Raw genomic sequence first — 20,427 nt, forward strand, 5'->3', positions numbered from 1 at the left:
GGCAAAACTAGCTTCACTTTCTTCATTGTCTTCAAAATTTCGTTTTTAAACTAATAAATGAATGCGCAAATTACGACATTATTTCTTTCAATTAATTTATTTTCACAAATCTCGCGGCACACCGTTTGAAAATCGCTGCTCTAAAGCATAAAATATGCCAATCCTTATAAGGACTGGCTTAAAGGGGCGAAGCAAGAATGCTTTTCATATTCCCCGTTATCTGTAGAGGACAGTGTAGGGATAAGGTGTTAATGAGCTATTAAAGCTCTGATCATGGCAGGAGGGTAACAGCAACAGCCGAACCTCAGTTAAAACTTCATTGGTACAGCATTGCCATCCATTACCCTCCAAGGGTAATGAATCATACCTTTTTTTCACCGCCCCAAAATATGCCAATGATATTGTTACCACCTAATTGTATTATTATGATATAGAATACATGAAGGTGTGTGATAAGTTTTTAGAATTGTAGAAAAAAACTAAGCGAATTACAATTTTAAATCGTAAGCTATAAGTAAAGTATAAGTTACTCTATTATTACTAAGAGAAATAAAACGAATTATATAACTAAACTGTATACAGCTATTATGCCAAACCCGCCTGAAACTGTTAAACTGACGAAAATCTAAATTTTAATAGATAAAAAAGAATCCGATATTTTCTTATTGCGTTAATGATGAACATAATTACAATACTTAAATTTCAGTGAAAACGATAAAATAATAAATATTAGTTAAGTACCTATTTGTTTTTAGATTACAATCTTATATCCTTCAGTATTAGTGATAAACAATAGAAGTGTAATATTCTTGATTGTACCATTTTTTATTTAATATTAATTTCAACTTTTATTTTTACTTCTTTCAAGATGGCTGTCTAGTGAATGACACTTCTTCGTATGGATTAGGCGAGACTTTCAATCTTGGATGCGATCAGACTTGCACATGTATGCAAAATGGTAAAACTGAATGCAGGGAAAGGTGCAATTTTCGACCGGGTTCTGTCAGTGACCCTTCTTGTCATGAAATTCCGGACACCAATGATCCATGCTGTGTTCAGTATCAATGCAAAGGTAAGTAGAAAATACAAAAAAAAGGGACAGAGATGGGGGGGGGAGATATAGAAGACAAACGGAGACGGTATAAGACTTGTGGAACTGATAGCAGTACTTAGCTTGGTCGTAGTAGGCACTTTTCTCAGATAATTTCCTTATGATAAAATCCAGACACTTTGTGTAGGCTATAATGAAGGCACAAAAATAAAAAAATAATAAAAAAACTCCTCACGACTGTGGATGGGAGATTGCCATATAATGTCGTGTAACTGTGCGAGTAGAACGCTGTACAACCATAATTTAAAATGTAAACGATGCTGGGTGACTGTTTTTATGCAGGAATACTGTAATCGCATACGACATCGAAATGAACTAAGGAGATTCATCATTGTAAATAGACTAACAACTTAAAGGAAACCACTATGGTGCTTCTCCCTGTAGCTCATTTTAGTAGCCGCTGGTTATAAATCAGCACAAACGGACACAACACAGCAACTTTTCTTCCTCCTGTTTTTCTGACCAGTTTTAAGTAACAGATCGTACATAAGAATGTTTTTCTACCCGAAATAAAAATTTAGAAAACACAAATCCATATTTAGAATATTATTTATTATTTAAATCGAATTATTTATGATTTTCAGAAATGGTAGTTTAAAATTTAAACTACTATTTTTTTTCACATTTATATGAAAAAGATATTTACATCTTTTGAATTTAACAAAATATCAGATTCTAATATTTTGAATTATTATTATTAATGATTGAGTATAATTATTATTATTATTATTATTATTATTATTATTATTATTTATAGAGTGCAGAATAGTCATATTTTAAATCTAACTGAATAATTATACACTATCTAACTTGTAGATTTGAGTTAATAATTTTACTTTAAAATGTACAATATTTTCAAATTTACGAAGAATTCAAAATGTTTCATCTTTTAAAAAATACTAATCAATGTTTTGTAAAATTTTTAACAAATCCTTATATGTCTAAATTGTCTTTCAGATAACCCCATTCCAACAGCACCTAAAATTCTAGTGACCCAGAGGTCACCAAGTTCTTTGACTATTGCGTGGGACGATTTTAAACTACCAAGTTACGAGTCTGGCTATGTGGTAGAATACCGACCCCAGAGTGAAGATCCTTCTTACCAGCAAGACTGGATTCAAGTGCAGGTAGATAGGATTTTAACCTCTGCTTCATTTCGGAGTGTTTTTAGGTCGTTCGACACGATCGCAATTCTGAACACACCTACAAGAGGGGAGGGGAGGTCACAGAGGGGAATTAACAGGTCGCCGGAAAGTCGTCAAGCTACTTTAACCTCTTTACGAATGAGAAACAGTTCTATTTATCGGCTAGTACAACGACACCGACATTTTTTTTTATTGTATAAACAGTAACAGCTACTATGCTTGTGTCTATGTAAATATATGAAACCTTAAACATAATACGTTAAATATTTTCCGTGCAAATCACGATAAGAAATTGCGAACCCTTCTTCTCCACCCCCTTTTCCCCGTCCAGAAGAAAGACAGGCGCCATTGAGTAAAAGACATGCGTATGGTCTCCGAAAACGAATATTCAATCTTATAAAATGGCTTCGTGTATGAAACTTTCAAAGCTTGAAAAATTCTAGATTTATGGTTCAAGCTTTATTCATACGCATTATTTACAATATATGCATGCGCACAAAGATGCATGAAAGACAAATATTAAACAGCATTCCCAGAGCTATTATATATACATATATGAAGATAATGAAATAGAGATACGAATGAACTCCGAGCTATCATCATGGAGAGAAATAAACCAAGGAGTTAGACAGAAATGTCCTCTACATGCTCCCGATTTAATGTTTATGTAAATGAAATCGTAATAAAATGAAAGAGAAAAAAAAATATCAAGTTAATAAACTATTCTCTAATGTAAATTTGAACAGTCTTGTTTGCTAACGGCGGTAGTAATTATAGATTCTGAGGACAATCTTCAGCAGGCTGTTCTCAATCTAAAAGAAAGAGCGAAGATCTCAGAATGAGAATTTCAACAGAAAAATCAAAACAATGACTTAAAGGTCAAGAAAAGTCAAATAAGCAAAAATAATAAAATTATGGGATAAGTTAATTGTTTTGCATATTTAGGATTCATGATTTCATGTGAAGATGAAAAGGACATACATTGAAAATTAATTACAAAATATCTAAAAATAACATGCGTAATAAATTTTGTGCTTAAACCTAACTTTGTAAAACACCAGACTCAACTAAAACTTTATGACCCTAGCTTTACCAATATTATTAGATAGAAGTGAAATTTGGCCCATAGAACAAAAAGGATAATCAAAGATTAATAGCAGCTGAAATGAAATTTATGAGGAAAACATCGAAATATACCCGATTTGATCATAAAAGAAATGAAAAATATAACTGACAGATTCTTCATTATAAACTATCCGAAAAAAGAAGAAGACTAGGTCGGCCTTTGAGTAGACCTGCCGATGGCTTTGAGACCGAAGCAGGCAACAGTTGGCCTAAATGCATGAAGTACATGATGGTGAATGACAAATGAGTACATACATTACATAGACGTGCACGGGTTATATGCATAATAATGTTATATAATAATTATTACCATCATGCATACAGAGCCTTGATATATATTAGGGTGGTCTGAAAAGTTCTCGGCCTAACAATGAAAAAACGAATTTAAAATTTCAAAATTATTTTTATTTTTCAACATTATCTCGCTTAAGACTAATACAACATTTATTCCAGCGATTCTCCAGCGCCATTATCTCGTCCCTGTAGTGGTTCTCAGTAAGATCTGCAAAATACCCCTCTACAGCTGCAATCGTCTTTTGATTGGAAGAAAAAGGCTGACCAGCGAGGAAGAGTTTTAGTTTTGGGAAGAGATTGAAGTCAGAGGGAGCCAAATCTAGGAAATAGGGTGGATGTTCCAACAATTCGTAGTGCAGATCCCTTAATTTTCCCATTGCCAAAACACTTTTGTGGGCAGGTGCATTGTCCCGATGAAAGATGATTTTTTTCTTCTGCAAACTGGGTCTTTTTTCAAGATTTTTTTGTCTAGTAAAACAATAACCGCGGAATAATATTCTCCGGTTATTGTTTTACTCTTTTCAAGATAATTAATAAACAAACTGCCTTTAGCATCCCAAAACACCGATGCCATGACCTTTCCTGCTGAGGGAACCGACTTTGTCTTCTTTGGTGCTGAACAACCGGCTTCTGTCCGCTGTTTTGAGTGCTTTTTGGATTCTGATGTGTAATGGTGAATCCAAATCTCATCCGTAGTAATAAATCGATGCACAAAATCAGTTTTATTGCTGTTAAAACGCTCCAAGCACTGTTCAGAGATTTTCATGCAAGTGTGCGTTTTTGATCTGCCGTGAGCAAGCGCGGCATTCATCTTGCGCAAAGCTTTTTCATTTGCAATTCTTCATGCAAAATATATCCTACACGTTCTTTTGAAATGCCTATAATCTCAGCAATTTCACTAACTTTGACTCGCCGGTCATCCAATACCATACCGTGCACTTGATCAATGATTTCTGGTGTTGTTACATTTGTTGCACGTCCTTCACGTGGCTCAGCTTCAAGGATGGTACGGCTACGTGTAAACTTGGCAGCCCATTTCTTAATTGTCGAAAACGAAGAAGAAGAGTGGCCATAAACTTTTATGAACTTCGAAATTTCTTTTGGCGTTAAACCTTCTTTTAGAAATAATTTTTAACCATGCGATTACTCAATTTTATCTATTTCAAGGGAAACAGACAACACGTTGGCTTCAGACAATTGTATAAAACAAACTACTTGATAGAATGACTTGCAATTTCATATGGATGCTTATGACAGATGTACCAACTTAGAAAAAAAAATCTCTCGCCGATAGTGTTGCCATCTATGGTCGAGGCCGAGAACGTTTCAGACCACCCTCGTATATAAATATATAGATATTATATTTTCTGCAATATAGAATACTGAGTACATTTTTATATAAGTATACATAATAATGACAATAATGCAATAATGTTAGTAATATATTTAGTAGTAATTTTTTCACATCTTTCCAAACCCGTGTTTGGCTTTTATGAAGATATTTTAGGTGCCATCTGAGTATACAATTAGACTAATAATAACTTTTGTAATAGATAGATTTTAATACTTTGCTCAGTTGCTTTATTATATGCATTATTATAGCTACTTGTTATGTTAGCTGAGGTCCGATTTGATACGGGATAGTTATTGTTGTTGGGTACGTTTTAGAAAAGTAATGTCTTGTTATGATAACATAGTGTCTGAGATTTGGAATGGCCAGAAATCGATTGTTCGCATATACTCGTACTAATGGTTGGAAAGTACTATTTGGCAGACCAAAGCTGTTGTTACCACCAGCCTATTTTTTACTGAATTTAATAATAATAATCTTTCGATTTAAACTACTGAGATGATAGAGATTTCTTTCAGAAAAATCTAGGCAAACCACCAGAATAATACATGCAATTTACAGAATTAATACACTACAGCACAGTCTTAGTTTTTTCGGCATAATTCCGCGTACCTTCTTACCTTCAGTTTAAATGCGAATTCAGTAAAGAAGAATGCAAAAAAAAAAAAAAAAAAAACCTGTAGAGTGTTACTGAGATTTCGATCTTTTGTTTAGCGAAGCTGTTAAGCTAAGAAACTTTCAAAGAAACTGTAGATAGAATTATATTATGATATAATATTATGATATTATATAATAGATTAGATTAAATTCTTTTTTTTTATTCAATTAATATTTTCAATATGTTTCTAAAAATTATTTTTAATGTGTGCGTAGAAGTATTAAAAAGTTAATCGACAAGTGGGCTTGTTTTATAACACAATAAAGAAATATTAAGGAGTTAAACGATTTTTCAAAAAAATCAGTGATAATTTCAAACGAAATTATTGAACATATTCTAATAATGATTACACACGAGTTTAGTTTGAACATTTAGATAATTAAAAAGAATAAAATAACAGTAAAATTAATTAGAACTATTTGTTTCGATAATTAGTAGAAATACTAATTGTTTAACTTATCAGTTAAAAAAAAAAATTTTTTTTTGTCTTGACAATACAGGACATTCTCGGTAGAGGGCGCTTCTTTCAGAAGAAGGAAAGAAGTCGGAAATATCGTGAACAAATACTAGATTTCAAGTCTTATGGGACAGATATTATCACACATAAATGTCAGGATCATACATGTTCTTGACAGATTTCTTATTCAAAATACAAACTGCTGTACTGTTAAATCAGCATGCTAGTTACACAGGTTTACGCAAGTGTATGTATAAATAATAAACAGTTTATGTCATAAATATAAGTAGATAGTAAACCATTATGAATAACAGCATTTGTCAAGTTCTAATTTCATTTAAGCGGTTCAGTGATTTGTGGACTGAATAATGACCCGGAAAGAAAACATTAAATTGATATTTGCATTAAATAATACAGACACGTTCCGGTAGCTGATTACTCTGGTATCATGATGTTACTGAGATCCTTGAGTAGATGTATTATCTCTCTTTCTGAACTTCTTTAGAATATCGTGGAGATATGCGTTTGTTGTTCTGTAATGGTTGTGTGTGTGTGTGTGTGTGTGTGTGCGCGCGGGGGGGGGATTCCAAAATAGGTTTTTGACCTGGTGACATTATCACTTCAAAATGATGCATTTTGAAGTGATTTATTTAATGATAGCACGCAAAAGCAGTTTGCCTTGTTTGACACGTGACCTTCAAATGATACGATGTAGATTGATTCATACATTTGAAACATTGTTGGGTTGAGACCACAAGTGCCATGCATTGTCTTTTTTAAAACTGCATTCTCAAACAGCAAAGATTAATGTCTGTTTATTTTCAATGACTTTTTTTTTTTTTTTTTTTAATATTCTCCTGGATCTTTATGTGGGTTTGACATATACCACGAGAACCATTGTCTTCAAAAGTACATGATTGTTTTTTTCTTTCTTTTTTAACTTTTCTTTTTTTTTAATTTTCAAAATGTGTGTTGATTTTTTCCGACTAAAGAACATAGCAAGTTATAAAAATATCAGTTAACATAATAGGATGCGTTCATTAAGATAACAATTTCAAAATCATTTCCCCCATTTGTTTACTAATATAACTCATCACATAAAATCTATATTACAAGAATATCCAAGAAAGTCTGTGAATATATCTTCAGTAGAATTGATTGTTGAAGAAAAATGAATAAACATGTACTTAATATAAATTTGACAGATTAAAGGTATCAACGAGAGCATAATCTCAATCTAAAAAGTATATGTTGACACTAATTCCCAAGTATATAAGAAAATGAAAAATAAAAACAAGATATTTAGATACTTAAACTGAAAACGCAGAAAACATGTAGGACATATTTTATCAGTGTATTATGGGATACTATTTAAATATTCTACGATCAGATTATTATTATCATTATATTCTATATACACACATAACGGCACTATTTACACCTTACATTCCATCGGGTAGAACACATCTGATTGTCTGTAACTGCGTGTGTACTAAAGCCGATTTGTCTGCATGCGAGATAAAAAACCCAATTACCTCCATATAAGATGGAATAGGCATAATACATTCAAGATCAGTAATTATCATATTTGTGATTGTCATACGTAATTATAATTTTCTCATAATATTAATAACTGCATTGTAATGATAATTATAATAAATAATTGATACTACAATACAGAGTAATATATTTTAATAGTAATACTGATAATTATTAATGATTTTATTATTGAATAATGTTTAATTTGGTGTTATAAAACCAAGTGGTGAAATAATATTAATAGAGCTCTTTGTGTGTGTGTGTAAAACTTATGGCTCAGGAGATGGGAGGTTACACATATTTCACTTTATTTTTGAGGGCAGGGTATTGTTATATGCCATAGGTTGTGTGTGTGTGAGTGTGTGTGTGTGAGAGAGAGAAAGAGAGAGAGAAAAGTATCTGAACTTCGAAGAAAAAAACAACAATAGGTAAAATATCTTTTATAAAGTAGAAAGTCATATTTAAAAAAATAAAATAAAAGACGTGCTTAATTTTTTTTGTAAAATGTGTAAATTTATGGGAAAATGTTTTAAATTTACGTTGAAATTTAGGCACTAGAGGGCGCTGCCACTGCATATATCTAATATAAAAAGAAAACTTGCATTTAGATGAATTGTCGCGGGAGGTGGGGGGATAATCCTGTTATAACCATTAAACTACATTTACGTTGAAATTTAGACATTAAAGGCACTGTAGAATTTTTTTCAGCAAAACAATACTCTCATTCAGACTTGTTGTCTGGAGATTTAAGACTAAATCGATAACTTTGACAACACTCCCTTCGGTATGAGATATATATAAGTAATGTGTCTAGAATAGTAATTGGTGTTTAAGATTAAGTGCTTCTCTTTTTTACTAAAGTCAGACTAAGGATTAGGATAATTCAAATGTTAGAATGTATAGAAAATATATTCCACACTTTATAATAACATTTGAGCTAGTAAAACAAATACTATTAATAATGAGTAGTAATGTTACATTTGCTATTTGTAATATTAGTTTTATGTTATATAACAGCTAGCAATATTAATATTGCCCTATAGGAAAGTAGAATTAGTTGTCATTCAGCAACAATACTCAGAGGAAGTTGATAAGTTTAGAGGTCCCGTTTGTTTACTTGCTTCTTTCTTATTTATTTTCCAAGCCTTTTAATAATGACCTTGCTTTGTTCCAGGCTGGCAACATTCCTTTGATGACAATCACTAAGTTGAAACCGCATACTGCCTACCAAGTGCGGGTCTCAGTGTGGGAAGACATGGAGGCGAAGAAATTAGGAACCTCCTCCGAGGTTGTTGCCATTTTCACCGAAGGTAAGCTCCTCACGGAGGTGCAACACCAAAATCAGTTTAACGAACTCAAACCAGGAAGAGTAACTAAAACTGTTAATAAAGTTCGTATAAATTATTAACTAAATGTAATTTTAACCTCCTTGAGGCACTAACATATTCAAAGTCGTTTCTTTCTTTCTCATAATATAATATAATATAATAATAAGAGCATGAAATAGCATTGTCTTGTAATTTTCTACATGTGGCTGCCACTAATACTGGAGATGATGAGCAGATAACATTCCTGTAGACATCCCGAATGCGAAAGAGTGTATTAAGTTTGTATTAACCGGGAACCTTGACATGCATTGAGGACCAGAATTTCTGGTTTGTTTATGGTAAAATATCAAACCTTCTTCCCAAAGTGTGTCAGATGCGAGAGAGGAAACAATCTACTTGTTAAAAAAAAAAAAATCAAGGTTGCAGAGAAAGGTGGAGACAAGCAGTAACCTGCACTTATTGGGGATTACTTCCTGATAACTCTAGTTTCTTCAAGGGTCTCGTGGACTGGGATCACACTAAAGGTCTTTAACCCGCTATTACTCAGTGCGCATACCTTTTAAGGCAATGTTGGCCGAATTGACAAACTCTACAAATAGATTTTTTTTTTCTTTCAGAAAAAAAGATTGGAAATATTTTCTTCCTTCAGTGCTGGATTTTTTCCTCAACCTCTCTTCATGTATACCAGTGGTGCTTTTGTGCTCAAATTCCCCTTTCAATATAGCGGGAACTCCTTGACCTGGGTTGTGAGAAAGGCTTCCGACACTCGCAGTGTCTGTAATTGTATGTGCACATGTTTTATTGCAGTTGACCTCAAGGTCCTTGATGTCATGTCTAAGGTCGTCGCAGCGAACGACGGTTGTATGACGCACACATATTTACAGTTTAGTGCCAGAGGGAGGTAACCCCCTGATCTTTTCTCCATCTTATGTTCATCTCTCCCCTCCCCCCCTCCCTAAAACCCCACCCAAACTTCCCTGCTGCATCTCTTGTGTTTCCTTACAGATGGCTGCGTGAGAAACAACCACACGTTCCCCGTCGGGGCGGAGTTTTTCGAAGGCTGTGACCAGAGGTGTTTATGTAAAGGAAATGATGAGGGAAACTGCCGTGACAGATGTACGTTGCCGTATTACCGGAGAGGGGCGCGGCAGCTTGACCGCTTGTGTTTCGAACAGCCTTCCGAAGACGATGAGTGTTGCGTCATCGTCCGATGTGCAGAAGGAAAGTCGGAAGATTTGGAAGTTGAAGGGGAAGATGGTGAGTACTTATTTAAATATAGATCGCTTAGTTTCTGAAGCTGCGGGGAGCACAATCTTCCTCCCCCCCTCAAGTTTTTCGTTGGAGAATTTTAATCTATTTCGGTGATAAATAAATACTCATCATTTGTATCAAGTTAGCGATCACTGTCGCGAGATAAATAGAAAAATGGAACTTTATTTAATAATAACAATTTTACGACTTTTGAAATTATGAAAGTCTATTATCATTTTTAATGTGTTCAAAAAGTCGCCTATAACACTCTCTATTATAAAGTTTTTAAAATAAAGGTGTTACAAAACTCGGAAAATGTATATTAAAAGAATATTTTAGTTTAAGTTCTTACTGTGTTTTATGAAGATATACGATAACATTTTTACCAATTGTTTTAAAATACTAAGCGGTGAATTATTTTCAGTTATGTAACAACTATTCGTGTGTAAACGATTTATGTAGGTTATATATAATGATGGAAAAAAATCCTGTAATGCTTATTTATACCCCAAAGGAAGTAGGCTTAGCTTCTTTAGCCCTAAGTAACTTTGGAAAGATAGATATGTAGCTAGTCTCTCTATCATATAGCCTTCAAAGATGGTGAGATAAGCTTACAAAAAAGATTATTAAAGCAGTGAGCATAACTGGCTTCTCAGTCTTTTAGAATTCTGAGATGAAGAATTCGAAAAGATACCAATAAAAACAGAGCCAGAAGCCCGGAAATCATTCAGAGATAGTTAAATGGGTTTGACGCAACAACATAAGTGAAAATTATAAAGTTGTTGATGACATGGTGCTTACAAGAGGAAACAAAGTACTTTTAAATCATTTCTTAAATATTTTTTTATTTTTACTTATTTTATTGCTAATAACATTGTGAATACATTTAGTCAAAAGTCAGTTTCTACTTTTTTTGGCTTCCATTTCCATCAAGTAGTGAAAATGTAGCATAGTACCGTAGTTGAATATCGTGGTAATGCATACTCTGTAAGGCTCCCATGAGTAGTACAGAAGAGTAAACATTTGAAATTATGAAAAGAGTTGTGAAAAAATCAAACTCTCAGAATAGGACACCTCGTTTATTTTACTTCATACGAAGCGTGTAATTGCTATATTTAAAATGCCGAAGGAAGATAACAAGTGTAATATGGTACATCTTGTTAGAGATGCACCATATATACCGGTAGCCATCTAGTTTATGATAATGACCCTTCACTAACAAAAGAGACGACGGCACATACGAAATATCTGCTGATTATTTTCATTGTTGATTAGGGTGTTGCCAAAGTATTCAAATCTTGATACTTTTGGTCGTCGTTCCAGGTCTCACTTGGACTGACAATGAAGTCAACCACTCCATGCATAACACAGGGCACTTTTTGGTGAGGGACGAGGGGAGGAGGGTTAGAACTTCTTCAATTTGTCACGGTAGTTAGCCTGAGTGTGTGAAGATTCTTAATCATTATGTATTGATAAGAGTAACATTAGACACTCATGGGCTGATTTCTATATCTAGGCATATGATGGTAAAGAAATCTGCGTTCTATTCTTTGCAGTAAGTACAGTTCATAATATAATACTGTATTGTATTTCCACGATTAGTAATCTGCTGCAAATTGTCAACAAATTGTTCACGAAAGAAACGGAATGGATTCACCAGTTGAACAGATCACTCTCTGCATCTTATTCGCCCGCTGAACTTGAACTCTGCTTAAGGAAAAATTCTTGTTGTTGAAAAAATAAAAGCATCAAGTGCAAGTGAGTCATTACATTCTTACATTACTTTTTCTGTACCATCTGCTGTCTCTACATAGATGCTTGTCCTTGAAAGATGGGAGTGTCTTTGCAGATGGTTTATCGAACACCTACACATTTATATCATAAGAAAATCACGCAATCCAAGATCTTAGTTTTGTGACAGTTAGTATAAGGCTATACAACTAAGTAAATGTTCCATTTTCTTTACAGTAAGATTTCCAGACAATCTAAAAATAAATAAAACTACAAACAATACTGTATATAAAAAAGACAAAAATCCTTAGCTCACCTACGGTACTAACGTTATATAAATTTACAAAAATCTTTCGTACGTGAGAGTTACATAAAACAAAAATTAAATAACATAAACTTCTACCACCGTTTGTAATTATTATTATTTATTTATTTTTAAATTAAACAGAGGCTTGCTCTTTAGTAAATTTTATTGAGTTCTGAACCGCTCTTCGGTTGGTAAGACCTGGGTTCGAACTCTTCTAGGACGGGAATCGCCTTATATGGGCATTTCAGCTGAAGGCCGGTCTCAAGCAGTGGTAGAAGTTTTTTTCTCTCGAAACACTTGGTTTTTCATCCCACAAAAACGACAAACTGTCCATAAGAACACACAAACGCTATTAACAGACATAATACACATTATAGGTTGAGTTGCTTCGGCCTTAAATCCCCAAACCGGAATTATGCATGTTTTTTTCCCTTCAGAATATCATATACACAGTGAGCAAAAGATAATGACACTAAATAACTCAGGATATCAAATAAAGGAAAATAATGGTAGAGATGCTTGCTTACACATTTACAAAAACTAAATCGTATCAGTTGGCCAACAAATCGTTTTTCTGTGTTAGCTCGACCAGAAAGTTCCCAATCATTTGGCTTCAGTCTGAAGCCATTTACTAAGTAATGGAAGCTTTCGTTCATGCGAATCCTTGCTTATTTTTAGCTGCTTCTGACATCAACGTTTATCGTAAATTACATCCTTGAATAGGCAAAATCGTTTTTAACAATAAATGTTGTAAACAAGTTATCAGTATCGTATTATTTTGCTGTCTTTCTTTAATCTTTACAAAAAGATTTCCCTTCCACAGTAGTCTTTTTGTTTTGCTATTTACGAAGAGCTACTGAGAAATAACCTACTAATTATTTCTCACCTACTGAGAAATAATATATATATTAAAGATACTAAGCAATTTTATAATCCAGGTTTTTAATCCTTTTTCCCAAGGAAATGTGCTTTGCATTAGGGGAAAATTCTAAGGAAAATGATCAGGGCTTACTCCACCTTTGCAACGAGTTGCCTAGTGTTGCACTACATGCAGCTGCAAACTTGACTTACTTGTCTGTTTGCTTACTTGGGAAAAAGGATTAAAAACCTAGCTTATAAAATTGCTTGGTATCTTTAACATAATACGAGGTGGTATCGAGGTGGTATCAAAAAGTTTCGAGACTAGGTTTGTAACACGCCAACAGATGGTAGCACAAGGCTGCACGCACAGTCACAGGGAGCACCTACCTTCATAAGTCAGTGTGCCAAAAGACATCATCCTGTGCACATTGGGAGGCTGTGCAACTGATGCTATTCTGACCACCTGCGTTACCACATCTGCGATTTCATCATGAACACCAAATTAGAACAAAGAGCAAACGCGAAATTCATGTTTCAAAAAACGTGAAATTCGAGGATCATTACCGGTGACGAAACTTGGGTGTACGGGTACGACCCTGAGACGAAGCAACAGTCTTCACAGTGGAAGAGCCCATCATCTCCACGACCGAAAAAGGGGAGGCAGGTCCGCAGCTCGACCAAGTGCATGCTCATCGTCTTTTTCGACATTCGCGGCATTGTGCATCGAGAATTCGTCCTTAGGGACCAGACCGTCAATAGCGAATTCTACTACCAGGTTTTAAGGCGTCTGAGAGAGAGGACATTCGGAGAAAGCGACCAGATCTGTGGTGCGCGAAAAACTGGATGCACCCTGTCACCGAGCTCTCCTCACACATGAATTTCTCGCCAGAAACAACATGATCTCATTTCCCCACCTACCCAACTCGCCAGATTTGGCTCCTGCAGACCTCGCCCTCTTCCCGAAGATGAAGATCCAGCTCAAAGGTCACCGTTTTGACACCATTGCGGAGATCCAGCTCGAATCGCAGAAGGTGCTTGACATGCTTCGAAAAGAAGACTTCCAGAAGTGGTAAGAACGCTGGGAGTGCTGTATTGATATGCAAGGGGGCCGTTTTGAAGGTGATAGTGTGTAAACGTAGATAAATAAAGTAATTTCTCGTAAACAGAGCTAGTCCCGAAACTTTTTGATACCACCTCGTATATACCCAAGGTAAAAAACTTTCTACATATATATATTGATTTCTGATACTAGATAGCGCCTCCTCACATGCGATATGCTATTTCAGGTTCAGATAACGGTTTATTTTTGATGATTGTTGAAATAAGTAATAAAGTTAAATTAAATTCGTGCAATATATTTTGTAATATATGTTAAAGAAAATTATAAAATTAAATTAAACATGAAATGTTAATGATAATGGAGTACATTTTGGTGTGTTGTTTATAATATTAGTATTTACCTAATCGCTTGAATTTTCGGTCGCAAAATAATTATATGATTTTGGAGTGTGTTAAGGAAAGACGTTATGGCGCCCAGGCTCGTGCAGTTCAAAAAAAAATCTACATGTTTCTTATGTTTTTGAACTTTGTTATAAAGAGAAAGCCATGCAAGGAAAGAGTAGTTTCTTCCTCCTTCCTTCTCCGTGACAGCTGCCTTCCTTCGCTTATCATTTTAGGTTAATGAGCATGCAGAACAACAAGAACACTGTCGATGTAATCACATACAAAACCCAAACCACGTGACACTCGCAGTATGGTGGTTGTGATTCCTTAACTGACTTACACACAAACTACTCATATGGTAACAACGATGCCAACAGTCCAGTCAAATAGAACAAAACAAAATAAATAAGGAGAGGGGAACCAGAAATTAATGTTATTTATTAATACCGAAGGATAAAATATCTTAAACCGGAATAGAAACAAGGAGAATATTTCGTTTCCAAAAGTCATTTATGTAATAAAAGCTTTTGACAGTCACCATACTTTTTACAGGGCTCATTTGTGCTATCTGTAGTAGCACAAACAGGTGAGGCATATCGATCATTATACATTATAATAGTTGCACTCTGTAATTTAATAAGGACATAAAAAAAAACAGTTCTTTGTGGGTTAAAATTTTGATTTCAATCGGCACATTACTATTTGACAAACTTTCGACATAATGATTGGAATCGACAGTAATAATCCATAGGGACTTGTGATATTTAATGAATTTCTAGATTAACATTTGATCAGTATTAAAATTTGTCGGATCATTTCAATTTTCGTTAAAATTGGACTTTTTTTCCTCGAAATTTAAAAAAAAAAAACATATCTACAATACATACACTAATAATAGCTCTAGGTTTAATTATTGGATTGATGAATACTGTTACTATACAATAATGCCATTTTGGGAATGCACTTTTTGTGATGCTCCCATCATTTCTTTACTGGTTTCCATTTTTATACATTTACAGCGCTCATCTATACTAACAAAGAAGGAGAATGTCCTGAGATATTCGAGGATCCGACTGTCAATCCAATATCCTGTTTCTCAGAATGTGTTCATGACCGGGATTGTCCTTCAACTATGAAATGTTGTCGTATTTCTTGCGGTGGAGATGTATGTGTGGAACCTCACAGAGGAAGAAGTAAGGGTACTATCATCAAACATTTTATTTATACATTTTCTTTTTTATTTCTTTTATTGTTGTTTTATAATTTTCTTGTTTAGTGTATTAGGATCGTCTTACCATTAGAGTCCATGCTAAACGCGTGAGAAAGTTGCAATGAGAATTTCTATATAAATTAAAAATTAAAATAAGATTAAGTACAAATTAAAATTAAATAAAAATTAAAAATAAATTAACAATTAAAAGTAAATAAAAATTAAAAATATATTAACAATTAAAATTAAATAAAAATTAAAAATAAATTAACAATTAAAAGTAAATAAAAATTACAAATATATTAACAATTAAAATTAAATAAAAATTAAAAATAAATTAACAATTAAAATTAAATTAACAATTAAAATTAAATAAAATTTAAAAATAAATTAACAATTAAAATTAAAAAATGTAAATAAATTAAAATTAAAAAAAATTTAAATAAATTAAAATTAAAAAAATTTAAATAAATTAAAATTAAATAAAAAATTTAAATTAGAAAAAATTTAAATTAAATAAAAAATAAAATTAAATAAAAATTAAAAATTAATTAAAAATTAAAAATTAATTAAAAATTAAAAATTAATTAAAAATTAAAGTAACAATTAAAATTAAATTAAATTACAAAAATTAGATAAAATTAAAAAAATAAATAAAATTAAAGAAGTAAAAATATTTAAAATGAAAAATAAAATTTGAATTAAAAATGAAAAACCAAACAACTGAAATATAACTTTTTTTCTTTTTTATTGTAGCCTGTCATAGGAAATAGTACGTACATATATACCAAATAAGATAGTGTAATTATAAATATTCGTCCATTTGTAGGTCTCTGTGAAAACGTGATTTGTGGTCCCAATGCTGTGTGTGTTCAAGAAGGTGCACACCCAACATGTGAATGTTTACACGGATTTGTTGGAGATCCCATGCATCTTAGTGAAGGATGCAAGAAAGGTAAGCAATGCTAACATTGTCCTAATATATCATCGCTTGCGAAGGCCAACTGACACACAATAATACTTCTCTCTCTCTCTCTCTCCTTCTTTCAGCTAATGCCACAAGTAGAGCGCTTAACATGTGTACCTACAAAAATGAGAGCTATCGTCCCGGAGAGATATTCTTTGACGGTTGCGAGCATCGATGCTTTTGTGGAGAAGATTTGGAGACCATCTGTCACAATAGATGTCCCTTTAACATGCACGACATGACTACGAATGATCCACTGTGCGAAATCATCCAAGACAGTAATGATCCTTGTTGCAAAGTCCTTGCTTGCGAATCCAGCCCTGAAAACTCAACTTCCATCCCAATCTTAGTCCCACATATAATCATCCCATCGACAGAACCTGCAAGAAGTTTGGGAACCGAAATGCACACAACCGAAGGTGTAAAAACAATGGAAAAGGAAATTACTGAAGCGCCATCTACACCATCCACGACAATAATGCCTTTTACGTCTCCACAGACGGATGGTAAAGAAATGAGAAGACTGGAAGACGAAGAAATTAGAAACGAAGTAGTTACCGAGGGTAAACAACTGGAAATTGCTCCAGAAGAAAAACCGGAACTAAATACAATGCCTCCTAGTGACAGTATACCTGGGAAAGTTCATAAAGAGGTAATGACAGAGCATTCCTTGTCTAATGATGATGGAATGATGATGAGTAATGAAACCCGACAGGATGGTGGAATGAACGAAGATGACTCCATGCAAGGCATCAATAATTCGATGCTCAACGAGATGGGGATGAAGAAAGGTAAGTCCATTAATTAGTTCCTCTTTTATCATGTAATGAGTGATAGTGGCAGCATGTTGAATGTGATATTATCGCCATACCTATGTAGTCTTAAATAGTTCAATAATTTTAACAAGGTTCTAATGACCAAACACCTAAACCTCTGTAAATTTTCATTTTTAAGTAGAAGAAATCGCCATATTCTCTTAGTAATATATTTTATTTTTTGTTGTGTCTCCATCTCGCTAAATAGAAGAATCAAGTGGCTGAGATCATGTTTGGTTTCCTTTGGCTTTCTTTTGTTTCTCTTCTGTATCCTTTTTCTTTTTACATGCGCATGAAACATTTCTAAGACTATCATGGACATCCTATAGAGCTAAGTATCCACTTCTTCTCCACTAAGAATACATCGATGAAGGCCCTATAGATCGATAGGATGGGACTGAACTCGATGGTAATTCCTCTTGAGGTTTATTCCAGGTGTGCTGCGAGCCAAGCGCCCAGCGAAATTTTACAAGGGAAAATCTCGCTAAATTGTGGATAAATTCCGTACATAAAATTATAATAATTTCTTATTTTTGTTATAATGTCGAAATAACTTGTATACACAAGCGCGGTTTTAATCGCCAAGAAAATTACTGTGCACGTGCACTGCACTGTTCTCTTCTTGAGTATTCTGCAATTGAGCAAGTTCTTCGTTTAGTAGCAGAAACTTTCCTTCCACTCTCTTCTGTTCTCAGCCTTCTCTTTCAAGGTTGTGTACCTGTCTCCATTGAGCATGTCATCTAGCATTGTTTTCCTTACTCTTCCTCTGGGTCTTTTTCCGTCTTTTTTCTTCGATGGCATCTCTGATGATTCCATTCTCTCTCAGAATATGTTCGATCCAGTTTCCCTTGCTTCTTTTTATCCTCCTTAACAGACTTCTTTCTTCTTCTACTCTTTTTAAGACCTCTTCATTAGTTATTTTATCTGTCCATGTGATTTTTTTCCATCCTTCTCCAAATCCACATCTCAAAGCTTTCCTAAATCTTAATTTCTTCTTTCTTCAATGTCCAAGTTTCAGCTGCATAGAGGGCAACACTCCACACATAACATTTTATTGGTCTTTTCTTTAGGTTTCTGTCTATTTTACTTCTGAATAAATTCCATTTTCTTAAAGGCATCTTTTCCCATCGCTATTCTTACTTTTATATCACTTTTACATCTTCCATTACTGCTAATCACACTTCCTAGATATTTAAATGTATTTACTTGATTCAAATTTTCTCCCATTTATGTACCATACTATGAAAGCAAAAATTAAAACAAAGAAGAAAAAAAAAAAACGCGCACCTAACCCTCAGAAGTATGTGCAAAAATAGGACTGATCATTCATCGACATAGATAAGGTTCACGTCGTCAGAGTTCAGTTACAGCGGTTGAAGATTTGTACAAAGCCTAATTGTGTCATTTAATTATCTTTTCAGCGGGACTTACATAAGTTGGTTTCGTTTATTTTTAATAACTGAAAAAAGTTAGAAATCTTGATAGGTTTATAAGAAATAAATGTAAATTTGAAAACACATGTCAAGATAGTATATTCACAGAACTCGTATGTTGTTAACAAAGAATTGTGTATGAAAGATCCACCAATCAAATCAACAAAAAAAAAAAAAGGTTTTGAAGGGTTCTAAAATCATGCTATTACAGAGATAGTCACCGAAGGATGTGAACTTTCATGATATAAAGATGAAGATTATTTTCAAGATTATTCTTCCCATGAAGCATTATGTAGGATGACAGATAGAACTAAATTCCTAGTGTATGAAGTTGTGCATTGCTTGCGATATCACCCAGCGCACCAGACGGTGGAAAATATCTCGTCTTAACATAGGCAGATGATTTTCACCTACCGGTGTGAAACTAATTATTACCACGCTCATGTTATTAAAACGTTGTGGATTTACTATCTTCCGCAAGTGGCACTGAAGTAAAAAAAAAATTATATACTGACATTCCGTCCTGGTTGGCCGAGTGGTCAGCGTATCCGCCAGAAAAACTAATAAGCTACGATTTCGAATCTCGCCATGGGAATGAGGGGGGGGATTCGAAATTCGTAATTGACTTTCGGTGAGAGATAAATTTCATCGTATAGTGTCAGACAACCACCAACCTGCTTACCAAAGTTCCATGTTTGGTCTCTAGAGTAAGATTTCTGGAATGTGCGAAAATGAATAAAAATATAAAAATTGCAAAACTTAATTTAAAAAAATCCTTAGTCTACCAGGACACTAATGTACTGTAGATTTACAACTTGTGCGCGGCAGTGACATTAAAAAAATACTGACATTTACACTTAACATTCTCAACCTCAGTGAATTTTGGGTTTTCCCACTTTTCCATGATGACTTGTTTTGTATAAATCCCGTGTCTTTCCTACTATCGAATATATTCTTCTGTATGGGAAAGTTCGCCTTAAACCTCGTATAAAGGTTCGATTCCAAAGAAAAGAATTGGGTTAATTTCTGGCTTTTTTTTTTTTTTTCTGTCTCACTTCACGTATATACAATTTCTACGCCATGCTTTTTTTTAGAATATTCTGTGATAGCGTTCAATTGAAATGGCATCAATAATTCCTCCATATTCAAATACGAGCAAATAAGCAGTAATTACGTATATACGCTATATTGAAATTGATACGATGTATATTCTTTTCGTGTATATTCTTTGAATTGATACGATGTATATTCTTTTCGTGAAAAGTGGCCTATCTATTAATGATATTTGCAAAATTATTCCGAAACAATCATACTTGCCATCAACCAAAGGACATTTAAGGTTGCTTTGAAATGGCTTCTATATTCCCAAACTTTAATCCACTCAAGGTGCAAGAATGGTTC

General features: G+C 33.7%; 1 protein-coding gene across 1 annotated transcript in view; it reads left to right on the plus strand.

Moving 5' to 3' along the window:
- LOC150102385 (uncharacterized) overlaps positions 1-20,427 on the plus strand; it is a 112,184-nt gene that overhangs the window by 66,463 nt on the left and 25,294 nt on the right. Inside the window, exons 4-9 of the mRNA XM_090399569.1 lie at positions 2,069-2,232; positions 8,855-8,990; positions 10,014-10,265; positions 15,621-15,794; positions 16,641-16,766; positions 16,862-17,569. Of these exons, the coding sequence (XP_090255695.1) occupies positions 2,069-2,232; positions 8,855-8,990; positions 10,014-10,265; positions 15,621-15,794; positions 16,641-16,766; positions 16,862-17,569 (1,560 nt within the window). The remainder of the gene's footprint in view (positions 1-2,068; positions 2,233-8,854; positions 8,991-10,013; positions 10,266-15,620; positions 15,795-16,640; positions 16,767-16,861; positions 17,570-20,427) is intronic.

This window comes from Typopeltis vanoorti, chromosome 10 (genome assembly GCF_054136105.1).
Source record: "Typopeltis vanoorti isolate ZY-2024b chromosome 10, IOZ_Tvanoo_1.0, whole genome shotgun sequence".
Taxonomy (NCBI): Eukaryota; Metazoa; Arthropoda; class Arachnida; order Uropygi; family Thelyphonidae; genus Typopeltis; species Typopeltis vanoorti.